Raw genomic sequence first — 18,222 nt, forward strand, 5'->3', positions numbered from 1 at the left:
AAAGTGCAAATCAAGTACACTGGGGCTGTGCTAGAGACCTGGGGTGGAGAGGGGAGGGGGTTCCTGGGAAGAGCCTCGGGATCAGGTTTCTCTCCAGGTAACCCAGACTTAACTGTGACCTTGAGGGCTGGTGGGGGTGGGTGCAGTCGTCCGTGTCAGGGAAACCCTAAGAAGGGCTTCAACTGGTTTGGCAGCAGCAGGGGACGGGGCGGGGTCCAGGAGGACACAGGTTCACACCACACTGCCCCCCAATGTCCTACTCCAGGGTAGGTCATGCAGTGCCATCACAGCCCTGTTCCTTGCATCCTGAATAAACCTCAGTGCTTTCTGCCTGCAACTGTACTTGCACAGCTCAGCCCCAGCCTGGACACGCCACCACAGCTTCAGGAACAGCCGCTGGGCTCAGCCTTCAACTAGTCAGCACCTTGTTCCTTCAAGTCTCCTGACTTTCATGTGAACGCCAGGGCTGACTGGTAGGCACACCACCTCACTTCCAGCCTGACAGCATCGTGTCCATCCCACTGGAGCTCCCTGGACCTGGGGACTTGATGCAGGTTTTCGGAGCCTCCTGCTTAATGGTAAAAGAAGCCAGCAATGTTTGCCAGATAAACAACCTCTTTACAAAAATGAAAGTCTTGACCAACAAATTCTTCAGTCGTGTTAAGGAGCTCACTTGCTCTCTTAAAGGTTTCTCACAAGGCGCGTAATGTCACCTCTGGCCTCTAATGGTGGCCAGTGGTGCCGAGGCTTTGGGCACACAGAGAGAAGGACGTAAAAGAGATGAATACGTGGTGCTCCAGACTTGGGAGCATCTGACCCTACTTGATGGACGCCCTACTGGCAGAGGAAGGACTCAGGAAACAGGGGTGTCAGCAGATACCGCCCTGATCCCCAAAATGCAATACACCAGGCTAGCTGAACACCAAGCAACCTTGCATCACAAAAATACACACATGTGTACCCACACACACTCATGTATATACAGTTTTCACCCCTTCTTCCCACTTCCAAATCTTATCCAATCATCTTAGAAAAGGTCTTTCTTCTCTGTGTAATTCATTTATGAGCAAAAGAACAGCAGTTCTCATGTGTGATCACTGTCTGCTGGGCTCCAGAACCAACTGTCGGGAAGGAAAACCATTCTGAAAATGAGATGAGACACAGGGTCCAGAACCACCAACTTCTGAAGCAAGTGAAGGAGCCCACAGGCCGTGCAAAATCCCCTCAGGGCTCTCTGTGGACCCCTGCACACCTCCACCACTTCAACCCACACTTCCTCTGAGACAAATAATTTCACACCTGGGCAGAACAAGAGAGTGTTTTAAAAATCACTAGCACCTGCAACCATGCTCATTTTTACTACTTTGTGCACACAGTAATGTCAACTTCCAAAGAAGGCAAAGAACCAACTGCTGTCTACTGTTGTTAATTATCTGAGTGATGCCTGAACCTGGAAGGGAACTTCGGCAGTACCAAGAAGCCTGGTCAGTTACTAACAACCAGGGATACCCTTCTCCTAGTTCACAGCCTGTCTGATCCAGGACACGGATGTCGAATACTGATTCTGCGCCAGTTAGTGACCTCCAAGGGGCCAGTGACCTGGGGGTCCCACCTTTGTGGAAGGCAGGAGCAGCAGCTTGGGGTCACTGGCCTTCATGACAGCAAAGACCCAGTAAGGGTTGTAAGATATACATGTGTTGATCATCATTTTGTTACAAGCCAACAATGGAAAAGAAATCCACTTGGTTGGTCCAGAGGAGGAGGGGAAGTATCTAGAAATGCTTCATTAGAGGTAGGCCCCATGAGCAGAATCTGGAGTTGTAGAGATGGAAGAGGAGAAAGCAATGGGAGCAGAAAAGGTGAAGTGGCAGAAGTATACAGGCATTTGAAAACCCATCTCCCAAGTAAGTACATGAAACCAGATAAAAGGGGATCAAAATTTTTAACAACTTTTTTAAATGGAATGAGGTTGCTTAGAAGGAAAAAACATTCCCCCATGAGAGGGAGGCCACTTATATGCCAGCAGTGATGACCGGGCCCCCCAGGCTGCAGCAGTCTGGGACTGGGGATGGGGTGGAGGTCCTGAAGGACAGAGGAGGAAAGTGCTGAGAGCACAGAGTATGCTCCAAAAAGACCTAAGTGCACACACAATTTAAATCAAGTGCCTCCAGTCGCTCCATCAAACTAATCCATCTGAGCACTGACACTCTCCACAGGGAACTCTCTTGACCCCAGCCCCCAAAGGGGTGCTCTACCTAACCCTTCAGGGAAGAGACATCATTTGTGAATGCGGGGTTCAACTCAGACTCAGGAGCCAAAAGTGAAGGTTAAGTTCAGGAGCATCTTAGTCTCCTAACAGGGCACTTCTTTCACGCCAAGCATGCCCAGATACGACATCCATCTGAAATGATAATGACACATCAAATATAAGGCCATCACCACTCAGGAATCATGCAAGGCAAAGTCAGACCAAGGCAGCCATCCTATCAAGTCACCTTCAGTCCTTGGTTCAAGAACCACTCGGATATGTAACACTGTTAACACTGGAAAGAATTAAAAAGGAAAAAACCCCACATATAATACACCCTGGGCTCTTACATTTACAAATAAACACACATTTACAATCTGATTATTTTGGGGTTGTCATGCCCTCCTCCAGAGGATCTTCCCAACCCAGGGACAGAACCCAGGTCTCTCTCATTGCAAGTGAATTCTTCACTGTCTAAGCCGCCAGGGAGGCCCAAGAGCACTGGAGTGGGGAGCCCGCCCCTCCTTCAGGAGATCTTCCTGACCCAGGAATTAAACCGGAGTCTCCTGCAGAGCAGGCAGATTCTTCACCAGTAGAGAACATGTAAATGTAGCCTCTGAAATAATGCTTTTTTGGGATATATTTAATAAAATTAATCCAGAAAGCAGAAATTTTAATATACTCAAGTAGCAACCACCACCATTTTAAAAATAAAACCTCAACGGTCTTCAGATTCCTCAAGGCCAACGCCATGCAGACCTGGAGAAAGATGGTGGTAGCACCCCACCCCAGTACTGCTTGAGGGAACAGAGCAGGTTTGGGGACCAGTCATCTCCACAAAAATCAATGGTCACTGCCTTCAACGGGGCTCATGCCACAGTAACAGCCAGCCCTCTGGTGGCCCGCCCAGACACTCAGACTTACCCTGGGGACACGCAGGGCCAGGCCTGGGACAGAGAAGTCCCCAGACCTCAACATCTCCCTCCCTCCCTGGAGTCACAGGGAAAGGCAGCTAGAGAAAGCACAGGTCCTGTCAGGGAAGCTGGGGTAGGTGGGGAGTTTGTTTTTATCTTTCCCAGACATAGACCATCTCTTGAAACTTCTGAAAACAGGGACCACCACGGACCAGACAGGCCATGCAGATATCACTGAGATCAGTCTGCACCTCAGCCTCATGCCTTGGCCTCTGAGTATCTCTTCCCAGTGACAGGAGATGAAAGCCTGTCCACACCTCCACGTCCAAGCATACAGCAGGACAAAGTACGCCTAAACTGACCATGCTTTAAAAGGGGGAGAGACTGGCAGCAAATGTTTTTAAAACTTGATAGCACCCCGGGGCTCACTCTGAAGAGGGGGGCTTGGATTTTGTGTTTCCGTCTCAGAAGTGCTCATTTACTACCCAACACTGCCTACCTGGAAGTGGCCCCACAGGGGTGTCTGGGCCTCTGATGGCTGGGGCCTGTGCCTGAAGCCCAAGTGCAAGCCCAGAGAGAAACAAATGTCACCAGAAGAGAAGGCGACATGGAAATAAAAACGCCGCCTGTGAGGGGGATCTGAACAATATTAAATACGCACAGGGAAACGGTGGCCAGGAGCCCTCTGGCGCAGGACGTCACTGAGAGATGTGCGGCTGAGCCTCCTCGGCCCACAGAGGGTTACGCCTGCCAATCCCCTGCCAACTGCAGTGTGCCCAGCGGGTGTCACATCACCAAATGGGAGGCCTTAACCCTTCCAGGGCCGTCTCCCTCAGGGCCTGGCTGGGAAAGCAGCCCTGACCACCAGCTCCACTGGGCTGGGAATGGCAGGAGCTTTTACAGAGAAACTTCCGGAAGGGCCAGAAAAGCATTCTGCATTCTCAGGAGGAGATGGGAGTGGAAAGAGGGAGAACCAAACGTGCATCCAGCAAGGTGGGGACACGAGCCTGGAGGCCCTGCCTGGGCTCCTTTGTCAGCTCCTCCCCATACACATCCTGCGGCAGCAGGGCAGGCAGCCCCTAAAGGATCAGAGCCAGAGGGGAAACCTACGTCTAGGGCCAAGTAAGTGTCTGGCCTCAATGAAGCCCATGGGCCTAAGAAACAGTTCCTCCTGAGGAACAGTTCCTCCAGCACTTCCTGCACAGCTGTGAGAGCTGGAACAGAAATCGTCCTTCTCTCCTCCATCCTGTGAGTAGAAATCTCCCCCTTGGGCAGAGGGTTGTTCTGGGTATAGACACCTATCACAACCTCCAAGAAATAGCCAGGCTGACCTAGAGGATATCACATGAGTGGTCATTTTTTACAACATGCTACTCAAGGTAAAAGCAAGATCTCGCCCCAGCCAAGGCCCTGAGAGCCCCTCTGACCTGCCTACTACCACCCCTCTCACATCCCCCCTACCCCTCAACCCCATTCTCTCAGCTCCAGCCACTTAGACATCCCAGCTGCTCCTCTGAAAGCCAAGTTTACTCCCACCTCAGGGCCTTTGTACTTCCTGCTAGGTCCTTCCCAGGATCTCTGTACAGCATTTTCTTCTTCAGCAGAAACAGCAAAGAGACATGAATCTCCCTCCACATACGCAACTCAGGGGGGGGTCTCTACCCCCTTTCCCACCTCATCACCACTAGGCATGCTAATTACTCATCTTTCCATCTGTGTGTCCCCCACATCTAACCGCCCCCCCCCCCCAAGAACACAGACTATCTCTGTTCAGTGATACTGTCCTAGGGCCCAGGACAGAATAGGTGTTCAATACATACTTGTTAAACAGATGAGAAAAAGTACTTTCAGTACTCTCAACTATGGCACTCCCCTCCCTCGTTAAATAAGTCAAAAACTCTTCCTGTCAATAGAAAATAAAATTATCAAAACCAAACGAAACCAGGACTTCCCTGGTAGCCCTGTGGTTAAAAATCCACCTGTCAGTGCAGGGAATACAGGTTCGATCCCTGGTCCAGGAAGACCCCACATGAGAGAAGAGCACTAAGCCAGTGAGCTGCAACTACTGAGCCCTCAGTCTAGACCATGGGAGTCCCAGCTCCGGAAGCCCACACAGTTCAGAGCCCGTGCTGGGCGACAAGAGAAATCACTGCGATGAGAAGTCCGCACACTGCAATGAAGAGCAGCCTCCGCTCACTGCAACTTGAGAAAGCCCATGCACAGTAACGAAGACCCAGTGCAGCCAAAAAATAAATAAAATTAATAAAACAAAATGCTTACTTCACACCATACATGAAAAACCAACTCAAAATTGGCCAAAGACCTAAATATTAAAAGCTATAAAACTCTTAGAAGAAGAGTATATGAGGGTAAAACCAGGACCCTCAATTTGGCAACAAGAAATGCTTAGGACTCCAAAAGCTCAATATCAACAAACGAAAAAAATAAATTAGACTTCATAAAAAAAAAGAAAATAAAATAAATTAGACTTCATCAAATTTATTTAAATTCTTTTGTGCAGAAGACTGTGAAAAAAAACAGAGTGGGGGAAAAAATTTTTGAAATCATATCTCTAATAATGGTCTGATGTCCAGAACATATAAAGAACTATTAGAACTTAGCAACAAACCCAATTCAAAAAAACAGACAAAAGATTTGAAAAGACATTTTTCCAAAGATAGAATGGCAAATGGCAAATAAGCACATGAAAAGATGCTCAGCATCATTAATCATTAGGAAGACGCAAATCAAAACTACCTCTCACCCATTAGGATGACTATTTAAAGAAAAAAAAAAAGGAAAATAAGTGTTGTTGAGGACATAAAGAAACTGGAACCACCATAAACTGCTGGTGGGTATGTAAAATGTTGCTGTGATGTGGGAAAGTCTGGCAGCTCCTTGAAAAGTTAAATACAGATAAATACAGAATTACCCTTATGACCCAACAATTCTACTCCTAGATATATCCAAGAGATGTGTTCATTAAAAAAAAAAAATTGTATACAAGTGTTAAAAAGCAGAACTATTCACAACCAACAAGAACAACCCAAATGTTCACCAATGGGTGAACAGATAAACAAAATGTGGTATATATCCATACTATGGAATATTATTCAGACATAAGGAATAAATTTCTGATCCCTGTCACAATGCAGATGAACTGTGAAAACATGGTAAGTGTTTAGCATGTTTAGCAGACACAAAAGGCCATACAGAATATCATTCCATTTTTCTGAGATGCCCAGAACCATGCAAATCTTAAGACAGAAAGTAGATTAATGGCTGCTAAGGAACGGGGGCACAGAGGTGGGGGAGTATAGGCTAATACATACAGGTTTCTCTCCAGGGTGATGAAAATGTTCTGGAATTAAGAGGTGATAGCTGCACAATATTATGACTGTATTAAATGCCAATGTATACTTTAAAAGGATTAAAATGGTGAATTTCATGTTGTGTGAACATTACCTTAGTATTTTAAGGCAGGAAAACAAAAACAAAATAATCAACTTCAAGAGCCACAGCCCCTCTAGAGCTGCTTAACTACTAAAAGGGAAAAGCAGGCTTACTATGTTCCCAACAGGACCTGAAAAGGGTCCTCAAGGAAAGACTCCTTTGTGTAACAAGATCGCCAACAATCCAAGAGCCACTGTCCACTGGGGTGTAGGCCCTCATCAGCTTCTCACAGCAGCCAAGGAGGCCGCAGCAAGCCCGTGATATAGTGTGTGACCACGTGGGACACAAATGGGACAATTTACCAAAAGGGAACCAACTCAGTGAGAAGCCAAGACCTCCGAGGGCAGGGGCCACACAGGCCACCAGTGTAGAGCAGGATTCAAGTCAGGCCTGTCACTGGCCCCACTGGGCTTGTCAGACGCCTCAGTCTCACAGATGTGTCACTCACTCATTCACCCTGACACTTGCTTAGTTTCTACCAGGGACCAGGGGCTGACTGGGCCCCAGCGACACCTTTGGGGGTTCCAACAAAAGGCCTCCCATCTATAGCAGCACAGTCCCAGGAAGATGTGTGGGGTGGGCAGTGAACACAGCAGGCTGAGACATAGGGCAGAGGTCCCACCCACACTGGAGTTGTCATAAACCCTGGATCACACTTAAGGCTCAAATTTACAAAGCACTTCTTTTTTTATAAGACAGTCATGGTGAAGACCAGCTAACTACCTACTTTATCCAGCACCTACGGCTGCTCTGGGCAGACACCACCAATGGAGAGGTGAGATTGATTTCTAATGAATAATATATTAATTTATGTCAGAAAACAACATATGGGACATTACGGCATCAGGGTACTGAAGTGAAGCAACACATGTGGTGATCGATGCATTCTGGGTTCTGGGGGCGGTAGGGGGAATCATGCACAGAACAGACAGTGCTACCAGCGTCCCACTCCATCAGGCAGAAACCAGAATGCCTGGCTCACCTCCATACCCCTCACCTTCCACACCTGCAAAATGGGAACACACCCACTTTATCACTAACATGGCTCCACGAAGGTACTGTAAGTGCTGTTATTACAGAAAATAAGAATGCTTTAACAGGAAGCTGTACCATTTGATGGGCTACTGGTCACAGCTCCCCACAGTAACTCCAGAATCTCTGCTGAAGGTTTTCTGCTTGAACTTAAACCAACCACAAGCAGCCACCATCCTCACTGTTATAAGCAGTACTTTTCCTGCTCTGGGTGACATGCATCATAAAACTCCCTGAAGGAAGGCCTGGGTCACACCCATCTTCCAAATTTATTTTATGGAAAATTGCAAACATACCCAAAGAAGCAGCATAAATTGCACATGCCCACCTCCCAGATCCCACGGTCATCAGACAACCAACCACAGTCTTTCACCCACCTCATGTCTGCTAGGCTCTAGGAAGCAAATGCCATTCAACATGTATTTATGAATGAACAGTTCAGTATTTATCACCACAGGACACAAAATCACAATTTCATGATCACACCATCAACAGTTAAGCAATCATTCCTCAATCTCTGTCAAAGTCACACTTGTCTAAGACACAGGTTCCCCCATCACATTCTTTTCAATCATATGTTGAAGAAATCAGGTCATTTGGCCCATTCCCCTTGACTGGGTTTTACAAGTGGCCTCCTTGTGGTATAATGGAAAGTGTGAAAAGCTGTCAGTCGCTCAGTCGTATATGACTTTTTGTGACCCTATGGACTGTAGCCAGCTAGACTTCTCTGTCCACGGAATTCTTCAGGCAAGAAAACTGGAGTGGGGAGCCATTCCTTTCTCCAGGGGAATCTTCCCAAGCCAGGGATCGAACCCAGCTCTCTTGCACTGCAGGCAGATTCTTTACCATCTGGGTCACCAGGGATACACACCAGGAACACAACCCGTTTCCTATAAATTAGATTTTGAGGCCAAATCAAGCATACATCCCTCTGAGAGCACATGCACCCTTCCTTGGGGCGGGGGGGGGGGGGGGGGGGGGGGGTGTGTGTGTGTGGAGGAAGGCTGGCAGCTACTGAGGACCACTATCTAGACCCACCATTTTATTAGGTGTTCTGCAAATGTATGAACTTATAATTTCATGTTCCACACTCACTAGCCAGAGTGTCAATAGCTACACTGTCTGTTAGCCACATGTGGCTATTTAAAAAGATTTAAATCAAGTAAGACTAAAATTTGACTTTCTCAGTCACAATATTCCAGGTACCACATCAGACAATATGAGTAGAGCATACTGGAAAATTCTGGCAGCTTGAATCCATCTTCGAGGGAAACTAGCCCTCACCCACTGTTTTGTTCCTTGCAAGTTCAGTTGTAGAGCAGAGCTAAATGCTTGCTTCTTCACTCCACCAGTTTTTCAAGATGAGTTGACTCCCTAACACTTTCTGAAGGGTACTCACGAGTTTTTTCCTTTCCTCTAATCATCAATACAAACCCTGGATTTTTTTTCTTTAAACACATTTGATGCTCCAACCCAGGGACTAATTTTCATTCACAGTCCCTTGCCCCACCCTTGGTTGGGGGGGGGGGGGGGGGAGCGGGGGTCCTGTGGGTCCTTCTGACATAACCCTGGCAGGATCTTTCACAACTGGGACATTCCCAATGCAGATTTAGAATTAAAACATTTTCACTTAAGTGCTTTGATCTTTCACTTACATGTCTTTTGTCCTTAAAAAAACAACAACAAAAAAAATTTTTTTACCACACCACAGGGCTTGTGTTATTCTAGTTTCCTGACCAGTGATCAAACCTGAGCCCCCTGCAATGGAGGCATGGAGTCCTAACCACTGGACAACCAGGGAATTCCCAATTTTGGTTCTTAAAGACATCAATTACTTGTTTTCTCCTACAATATATAATAATAAGACTATTGGAATTGTTGCCCTGAAACCAAAAATAAGATGCCTAAAAGATTTTTTCCCCCTAATTCTTACCTTTATGGCATTATCTCATATCTTATGATCAAAAACTACCATTTTTTTTCAATTTTATTTATTTATGGCTGCACAGGGTCTTTGTTGCTGCATGCGGCCCTTCTTTAGTTGCAGGTACACAGCTTCAGTAGTTGTAGTGCATGGACTTAGTCATCTTGCAGCATGTGTCCCCTGCCTTGGCACGTGGATTGTTAACACTGGGCCACCAGCAAGTCCCCAAAACTACAATGCTTTAAGGCCATGTAAAATAAATCCTCTGAGAGGTTAAATTACCAACTTGAGTAACAACTGATATGTACCTAGATTCATTTATTTCAGCTTGCTTTTGCGCATGGCTTTCGGGGATTCCCCTCCCCCAACATGACATAACTTTATTTTCCAATTATATAAAACATGCATCTGGTGCGACACAGAAAGGAAACCTGGAGGAGTCTCCCAATAATCCTATCCTCTTTTCGTCATGCCTCTGGAGGTGACCATGCAGTTCATTTATGGTCTGTATATCCATTCTAAAAAATAAAATAAAAACAAATACACATTATGTCTCCATCCTACCCCTAACCTTTTATCATGGGGGATGAAAGTGAGTGCAATACACCTGCCCTTCAGTTTGTTATTGTTCCTACTTAATTCACCCTAGAAATCCCATCACCATGACATGAAGCCATCCCTTCTTTTGCTCAGGGGCTCAGCTCCACCCCACTGGCAGATCCAGCTCCATCAGTCCTGGCCCCAGCTGACAAACAGCTAGGTCAGTTCCAGAATGTTGTAATGAACAGCCCAGCCACAATCCTTACTTTGACAGTCTATCTTCAGGATACTTTTTGAGAAGTGAACTCACTGGAGCAAAGGGTAAGCAAATCCCTCTCTGATGTGTTGTGAGCCTCCCAAAGCAATGTATGTGGTGCCTGGTTCCCACTATAGAGAACAGAACAGAGTCCACCTTTCGAGACTAAGGGTCAGAAATGTCTTAGGGAAGCTCCAGTGAGCATTATTCTTAGTACTGGGAAAGACTGAGTCTCTTTCCTGACGTGCTTAAAAGGGTCATCTGCATTTGCTTTTCCCTGTTTGTTTTTCTACAAGTCATACCCATTTTGGTCCTTAACCACCAAGCACAAGACCAGTCTCTCAGCACGCGAGCAGTGTCTACAGCTGCAGAATGAACAAGGCATCTGACAGGCAAAATTCAAGGGCAGACACCAATTCCATCAGCCCAGGCAAGCAGACGGACCCTCAGCGCGCACACTGACAACACACACAGCGTGGGGCCCTGCGTGCGGGCTGTGTGCGTGTCGCAAGACTCTCCAGGACCCAGCCCCTCTCCTGCCCTGCTCTTTCTCCGTGCCCACTGAGTCCCGGGCAGCAGGAATGAGGAGACCCCAGCTGACCACAGGCCATGGTTCAATGGAAAGTGGAACAATCAATCAATCAATCTGCTCGGCTGACTTACACCCACAACCAAAAGTACACAAGCTGACGTATTTATACATTTTTTAAAAATAATTGCTCAAGGGTGTTTTTGCCTGTCTGACATCGACCATCACCTGCCACCGCCACCCACAGCCCATATTTTCCCATCAAACCCTTCACACAGCAGGTACAGACAGGCAGGACCAGAGGAACACCCGAGGGGGCTTCCAGAAATTCCCTCCTGGATCCCCAACCTGACTGCTTTCTAATGCTATGGCCATGTCTTCCTTATTGGCCCTGTAATAGGAAAGGAGTTTTTTTTCATTCAACAAGCCGTCCACTGTTTAGACTGTGCGCGTGCACTGCAGCGTGTGCAGGCTCAATCCTTGGTCAGCGAACTAAGACCCTACATGCTGAACTGTGGTCAAATTTAAAGCAAAATAAAACGAAGGGCCAGACAAATATGAGGTCATCCAGCCTAGGACCTCAAAGAATCCTGAGCCAGCCCTCTGCCTTCAGACAATGCCCTGGGCTACTAGACAAGTGATGGTCACTCACCCCACCCTGGGCTGCAGTAAGACCTTTTCTAGACATAAAGTACCATGAATTTTAAATGCTAACATTCAAAGAAAGCCTGCTGACAACCACGGGCCAAACCCACTTTCTAGGTGGCTGGCCTACTGCATGCTGCCACCAGCACCAGGTAACGAGCACCATTAACACCAATGATCCTCAACTAGCTCTAAGAAACTGGGACAGGCTCCTTGAGTCATTTTCACCAGAGCTCCAGGGTCCCTGGGCAGGGCTGGGGGAGTGGGGTGTAAAATGGTGCAGCTGCCATGACAACAGTCTGGCATTTCCTCAGAATATTAGACTCATGATCCAATAATTCCACTCCAAGGTACACGTCCAAAGGAACTGAAAACACGTCTCCACAAATATGTGTACATAAATCTTCATAGTACTATTCATAATTACCAAGATGTGGGAATAGCCCAAATTTATCTCAGATGAATGGATACACAAAACACAGTCTAGCCACGCAATCAAATATACTCAGCCACAAGAAGAGATGAAGCACTGACTCACGCTGCAGAGTAGACAGACCCTGACCCTTGAAAACAGGCTAAGGATGAGAAGTGAGACGCGCTAGGTCAGATACAGTTATTCGCTGGTAAGACATGTCCGGAACAGGCAAGTCCAGAGGTGTAAAGCAGAGGAGTGGCTGCTGGCGGCTGAGGAAGGGGGACTGGAGATGGGGTTTTTGAGGGGTGATCAAAGTGCTCCATAACTACACAGAGGTGACCTGCACTACTCCTGAGCACACGGAAACATCGCTGAATCGTATACTATAAATGGGTGAATTATACGGTATATAAATTATCTCAACTAAAAAATTTTAAACACCAATAAAATTTATTTTTGCTGGGGAAACATTCTGGAAATGTTTTCTGACCCCAGAATTACTTGGCCACTCCCATACTTTGTTGCTCTACAGAGGTAAGAGCTGAAACCTCACAAACCGACACCCAACCCCCGTCACATACCCCGCTCAGCCCAGCAGGGGAGTCCCTGCAGCCAGTTCTCGCCCCATGCAGCGGTGCCACTGTTTCGAGGGCATACACCCCTCGGAAAGTCACGGGCCAGCTGGCCTACACGAGGAAGCGGCTCACTAACCCAGGAGGTCTCCAAGGTGTCTTCATCTTCTAAGACGTCTCTCAGTCCTACCTTCTCCAGTTAGGTAACCCTGGCCCAAAACATCACTAGCCAGGCCCTGATAGTAACAGACAAAATACCACCTGGTTCTGGGCTCGGTCCTGTTGGGTCCCTGGACAGTCTCCACCTGAGACCCCAAAGCAGTGGGGGGATGGCTCAGTTTCCCCACAGGCACGGAGTGCAGTAAGGTCAGTGAGCTCCAAGCATGGGTGGTTAAGGATAAATTCTAACCATTTCCGTCAGCATTGGGAAATCACAGGAATGGCCAGAGGGCAAAGGCCACCTGGCCACAACTATCCTCTGCCCCTGATCCTCACAGAGGACGGCTCATTCTCCTGGGGCCTGGGCTTTTCAAACGAGTGACCGGTGAGACACAAGAAGAGAGTGAAAGGCCACCCCAAGAAGGCAGGGCCTGGGAAGCCCCGAGATCGCCCAGTGTGCAAACCCAGAGGTGCTGGCCTTCTTCCCTCTCCAGGAGTGGCTACCAGCTTCCGAAGCAGTGCTGTTTCAAATGTCCAAGGACCTGAATGAGGCCCGCTGGGTAAGTCAGTGCCTCCACTCCACTAGATACCTTGCACTCACCTGGGTTCTGGACATGGGACGCTGGTCCTACCAGCCGGCCATGGTGGGAGCTATGTCAAAAGGCAACTTCTGTCAATGTGCTGGCCAACCTAAAACAGAGGATGAAACACTGAGTTTCCAAACAAAGTTACTGGAACATACTGACAACTTTAAATGTCTCCAATCCCTGGAATTACACAGCGTAATTCTAGATTTCAAGCAGAGCACTGTGACTGCTCCCTTCCACAGGAGGGCAAGCTGAAGAAATCAATTTCTATCAGTCTCTGACTGTATGACCCAATATGGTGCACTAACCAGTAAACACGAAGATCTCAGACATGAAAGATCCCATCTTAAACAATATGGATAGAGACGATAGGTGGTACACAACCATAAGCCAACATACTGAACACGCAGAAAATGGTTCACGGTTGTGATTATACTATTAATGACATTAACAGCAAAAACAGACATACTAGCATTTAATAGATGTTCAGTAGTGAGTTCCAGGTACTATATTAAAATTCAGTTATCTCTCTGAATCCCCAGGACAGTCTCAGGGTTAAGTTACACAATCATTCCCATTTGACTGGTAAGGGAAGTGACATATTTGATATTCAGGAACTTGTCCAAGGTCACCACATCTCCCTCTCCAGAGGTGACCTCTCCCCTCTCTCCAGTGCCCAGACCCAAACACAGACCCCAAGAAAACCACCCACCATTACAGGCAGGGCAGAGTTTACCCTCATGAAGCTGGGGACATGAGGTACCCAAGGATGGATAAACTTCATCTCCCACATGGAAGTGGCCTCACTGCCACAGGGCAACTAGAAGTTTCACCCAGGGATCAGCTCCAAAAGGCTTACATGGCCCAGGCAAAAAGGGGCTGCCTTGTTTTACAGACAGGAAAACTAAGGCTCAAGAATGTTCAGGAACTCTCCCAAGGTCACAGAGACAGCATGACTTTCCCTCCTTTGTGAGGTTAGATGTCCAGTGCAATGGGCACACAGGCTCAAGCCAGTGAACCAGCCAAATCTCAGCCTCCCAGGCAGTTGTCAGTTGTAGCTTGCCAAATATTGTATCATCTCTGTTGTCATTCTTTGCACCCACATGACTACCAGGAGCTTGCTCTGATATGAAACCTTTATATTTAAACTGGGTTCACAGCAATTCACAGCTCATGGATGTCGAGAAACACTCCCATAGAAGAACTTGCAAAATAAGCAAATATCACATGTAAAGATATCTATGGAAAGATCTTTGGGCACCAAGGAACACACAGAGTCCTTCTCAGTGAGGCCCAGAGCTGGCTACAGCCACCACCAGGGCTAGCTCCTAGGGAAAGGGGCCCTTTCTGTCACTTTTTTAGACCCTATTCAGTCTGGGAAATGCAGTAGATGCCATTAATTCCCTGGAGCCAATGCCTCTCTCTGCCTCAGAGAGCAAAACCTCAGAAGGAGTAGTCCTGGGCTTTTCTAAGCTCCTGCTCTCTTCAGGGTCATGGTCAATATACAAAAGTCGTAAGTATTTCCACACAATGGCAACAAACAATCAAAATTCAGAATTTCTGTGGTGGCCCAATGGCGATGATTCCCTGCTCTTAGGGACCAAGTTTAATCCCTGGTCAGGGAACTAGATCTCACATGCCACAGCTAAAAGAGCCTGCACACCACCACGAAGACCCTACGCAGTCAAATAAGTAAATAAAGTTTTTAAAAGCTCAAAGCTCAGACTGCCCAGGTGGTCCAATGGTTAAGAATCCGCCTGCCAATTTAGGGGACACAGGTCCGATCCCTGGTCCAGAAAGATCCCACACGCCAAGGAGCAACTAAGCCCGAGCACCACAACTACTGAAGCCTGCACGCCTAGAACCCATGCTCTGGAACAAGAGAAGTCACCACAGTAAGAAGCCTGTGCATCACAACTAAGATTAGTCCCTGCTCACAACGAGGGAAAAGCCTGCGCACAGCAACGAAGATCCACCACAGACAAGAAACTAAGTAGTAAATCTTTGGGGAAAAAAAACTCAAAGCTCTAAAAAATAGTAATAATTAATACAGCATAAATGTAAAATACCTAAAGATAAATCTGATTTTTAAAAACTGCAACCTGAATTACAGTAAGATGTCACCAAGATTAGTGAGAGAAAACCCAAATAGAGAGATGATTTTTCCATGGATCAGAAAGTGTCAGTTCTCCCCTAAATTGATGCAAAGCCCCAATCAAAAATTTGCCAGCATCTTTTGCTGGAAAACAAACAAATAAACAAAAAGGCTGACTCCAAAATTTATATGGAAATGCAAAAGACCTAGAATAAGGAAACACTGAAAAAAAAAAAAAAATCTGGAGACATACCATCAAGTATGTAACGAAGAGTGTAACATGCACATAAAAGCAGATGAGCAGATATATGAACAGAATACATCCATGCTCATGTGGACAAATGATTTGCAACACCAAGTACCCTAATTCTGAAACCACAAGACACACTGGACATTTTCCTAAGGGATTAACGCCAAGTCACCTTAATCTGCTATAATAATGCATACAGTGCATCATGCAACACTGTGCAACATAGAAGAAGTTTTATATAAGACTTTCACCCTGAACCACAACCTTCCCCACTTTAGCTCACAGCAAATTCAGTCTTTCAAGATGCTCAGATTAAAATCTGGCGTTACCTTCTTAATCGGTTTACCCATCATCCAGTCCGTCAGGAAATCCTACTGATTTTGCTGTCAAACACATGTGGGGTCCAACCACCTCTCACACCTCCACTAGCCACACCATCCTCCAGTAACAGGGCGGAGGTCTGCAAACTGGACCTCCTGCTTTCACTCCTCAGCTCAAAACCCTCCAAAGGCCCTGCATTCTCACTCAGAGTGAGGTCCTGTCCTCTCCCAGAGGCATGATCCCCCCCACCTCCCAGTCACACTAGCCTCCAACACACCAGGCACCCTTCCACCTTGGGGTCCCCTTTAAGGTTTTCAACAAAATCCCAGATACGCTATCATTTTAAACAATCAGTTCTTCAGTTTGCAGCCCAAGTTGAAAATGACCTTTGAAGACATAACTACCATACAATAAGCCCTAAATGTCAACAAATGCCCAGTCCATATTCAGCTTCACACGATTTTTCAGAAATGTCTGTATACAGTCTGTCCCAACTGTAGCTGTTAGACCACTTGTGCTAGCTGCTCTCTCTGCCTCAATCACTCTCACCCTGAGGACCGACTCCTCCCTTCACCCCCAAATCCCTGCTCAAACATCTCCTTCAGAAAGGCCCACTCTGCTCACTGCCCCTTCTTCCCCACACCCCAACCCCTCCTCAAACTCCACACAACATAGTTACCATGTCTACGAACTTTCTCACCGATAAGAACAAAGATGCCACAAGGAAAGGGGTATCTGCCTGGGACCTGATTTCATTTCAAGCACCTACAACATGTCTGGCACTCAATAAATGTATATGGATTCAATGAGCAGAGATGGTTTAACAGAGATGGTTAACTAAGGGAGAAGGAATCAACCTGAGGAGTTCATAAGCAACCACCCCTTGATAAAATTAGTGCAAAATTCAGGAAGGAGCAGAAACCAAGCAGAGACCCCTTAGCACCAACAGAACTGGGAGCATCTCTCTAAAAGAAACTGTAATCGCTTTTCACTGATACATGTTTGGGCTGCTGTGCCATCAACCCCGCTGGGTTTAGAGAGTTTTTACTGTTTTTATTTCCAACCCATACATTTAAAACAGTATCGAGTAACCCTTAAGTACGAAATTACCAACTCATAAGAGACTCTTCCGCTCCCATGATAAATCATTATGGTTTGGCTTTGACCCTGCACCTGGGTACTCCATTTAACATGCATACACACACAATACCCCAAACAACGATTTCCCAATCTGAGGGAGATCACACTTGGTGAGGACCCAGTGATTGGTGATTTAAACGAAATCAAGTTACTGCGCTTCAGGGAATGTAAGTCCATTGTTGCCATTTCATCCTCTCCAGCTCAGCAAGTGAGGTCCCCGCCCCTCTGAGGTGAGGAGGCCCCGGCCAGACACTGGCTGCCGTCTAGGGAGCTCCAGTGTTCCTCAGAGACGCTGCAGTTGCAGTGTCCAGGGCCAGCTCTCAGGGGCCAAGGGCACCTGGCGGGGAAGCCTGGGCTCTCTGAGGGGCTCCCCCAAGGGCCACATCGTCCCTTCCGAGGCCTGGTCCGAGGGAAGCCTCGTGCCTCTGGTCTCCTCCTTACCACGGTCTGCACTCAAACACTTGTGCTGTCTCTAAAATTCTTCAGTTGTGTCTGCATCCAAATATTTAACCACCTTAGCTCCAATCCAGGCCCAGGAACATGGTATTAAGCCCAAAAAACTGCCAAGGTGAAACCCAACAATCCCATTCACCTTCTCCCACCCCTAGGTCCACACAAAATGAGCATCCCCCTCCAGAAACAAAGGGTTACCCTAGACCCATCTGCCAACGGTAGAAGCGACCGCACTGCTACTTGTCAAGGAGACGAAGTCTGTAGCCAGCCCTATGAGAAAAGGAGAAACTGAGGCAGGGCAACAGTGGATTACCCCGAGCAAGCCCAAAGGTCACACTGCTTCAGAATGTGCTGGCTGGCTAGGCAAAGACTAACTTGGGTCAGAGTCAATTCCCTAATCCAGTGGTCACAAACTACTGCCTGGGCCTGCTCTGGGAAATGGGTTTCCTGCGACGCAGCCACATCCACCCTGTCTATGGCTGCTTTCACCCACAGGACAGAGCTGAGCAGTAGTGACAACGACATCGTGGCCCCTAAAGCCAACAAGACTGAGCTGGTGGGCTCTGCTCAGCATTACAGGGACAGAGGTGACTCGGTCAAAGCTGCCTGCCTGAGACAAGATCAGAGCGCAGGCGCAGCGAGGGTGTGCTTTGGCTCCACATCCCCTGGGACCAAGCAGTACCTGCTTT

The 18,222-nt window shown here is 47.3% G+C and overlaps 1 protein-coding gene across 6 annotated transcripts in view; it reads right to left on the reverse strand.

The window, feature by feature from the left end:
• The window catches only part of GATAD2A (GATA zinc finger domain containing 2A), a 92,504-nt gene that overhangs the window by 43,554 nt on the left and 30,728 nt on the right, over nt 1-18,222 (reverse strand). For 4 of the 6 annotated variants that reach the window (XM_070461181.1, XM_020884433.2, XM_070461164.1 and 1 more), the window contains exon 2: nt 13,289-13,377. The exons of the other annotated variants lie outside the window; for them this stretch is intronic. In XM_070461181.1, coding sequence (XP_070317282.1) covers nt 13,289-13,303 — 15 coding nt within the window. In that variant the 5' untranslated portion in view covers nt 13,304-13,377. The remainder of the gene's footprint in view (nt 1-13,288; nt 13,378-18,222) is intronic. 6 annotated transcript variants of the gene reach the window in all.

This window comes from Odocoileus virginianus, chromosome 3 (genome assembly GCF_023699985.2).
Source record: "Odocoileus virginianus isolate 20LAN1187 ecotype Illinois chromosome 3, Ovbor_1.2, whole genome shotgun sequence".
Classification (NCBI taxonomy): Eukaryota; Metazoa; Chordata; class Mammalia; order Artiodactyla; family Cervidae; genus Odocoileus; species Odocoileus virginianus.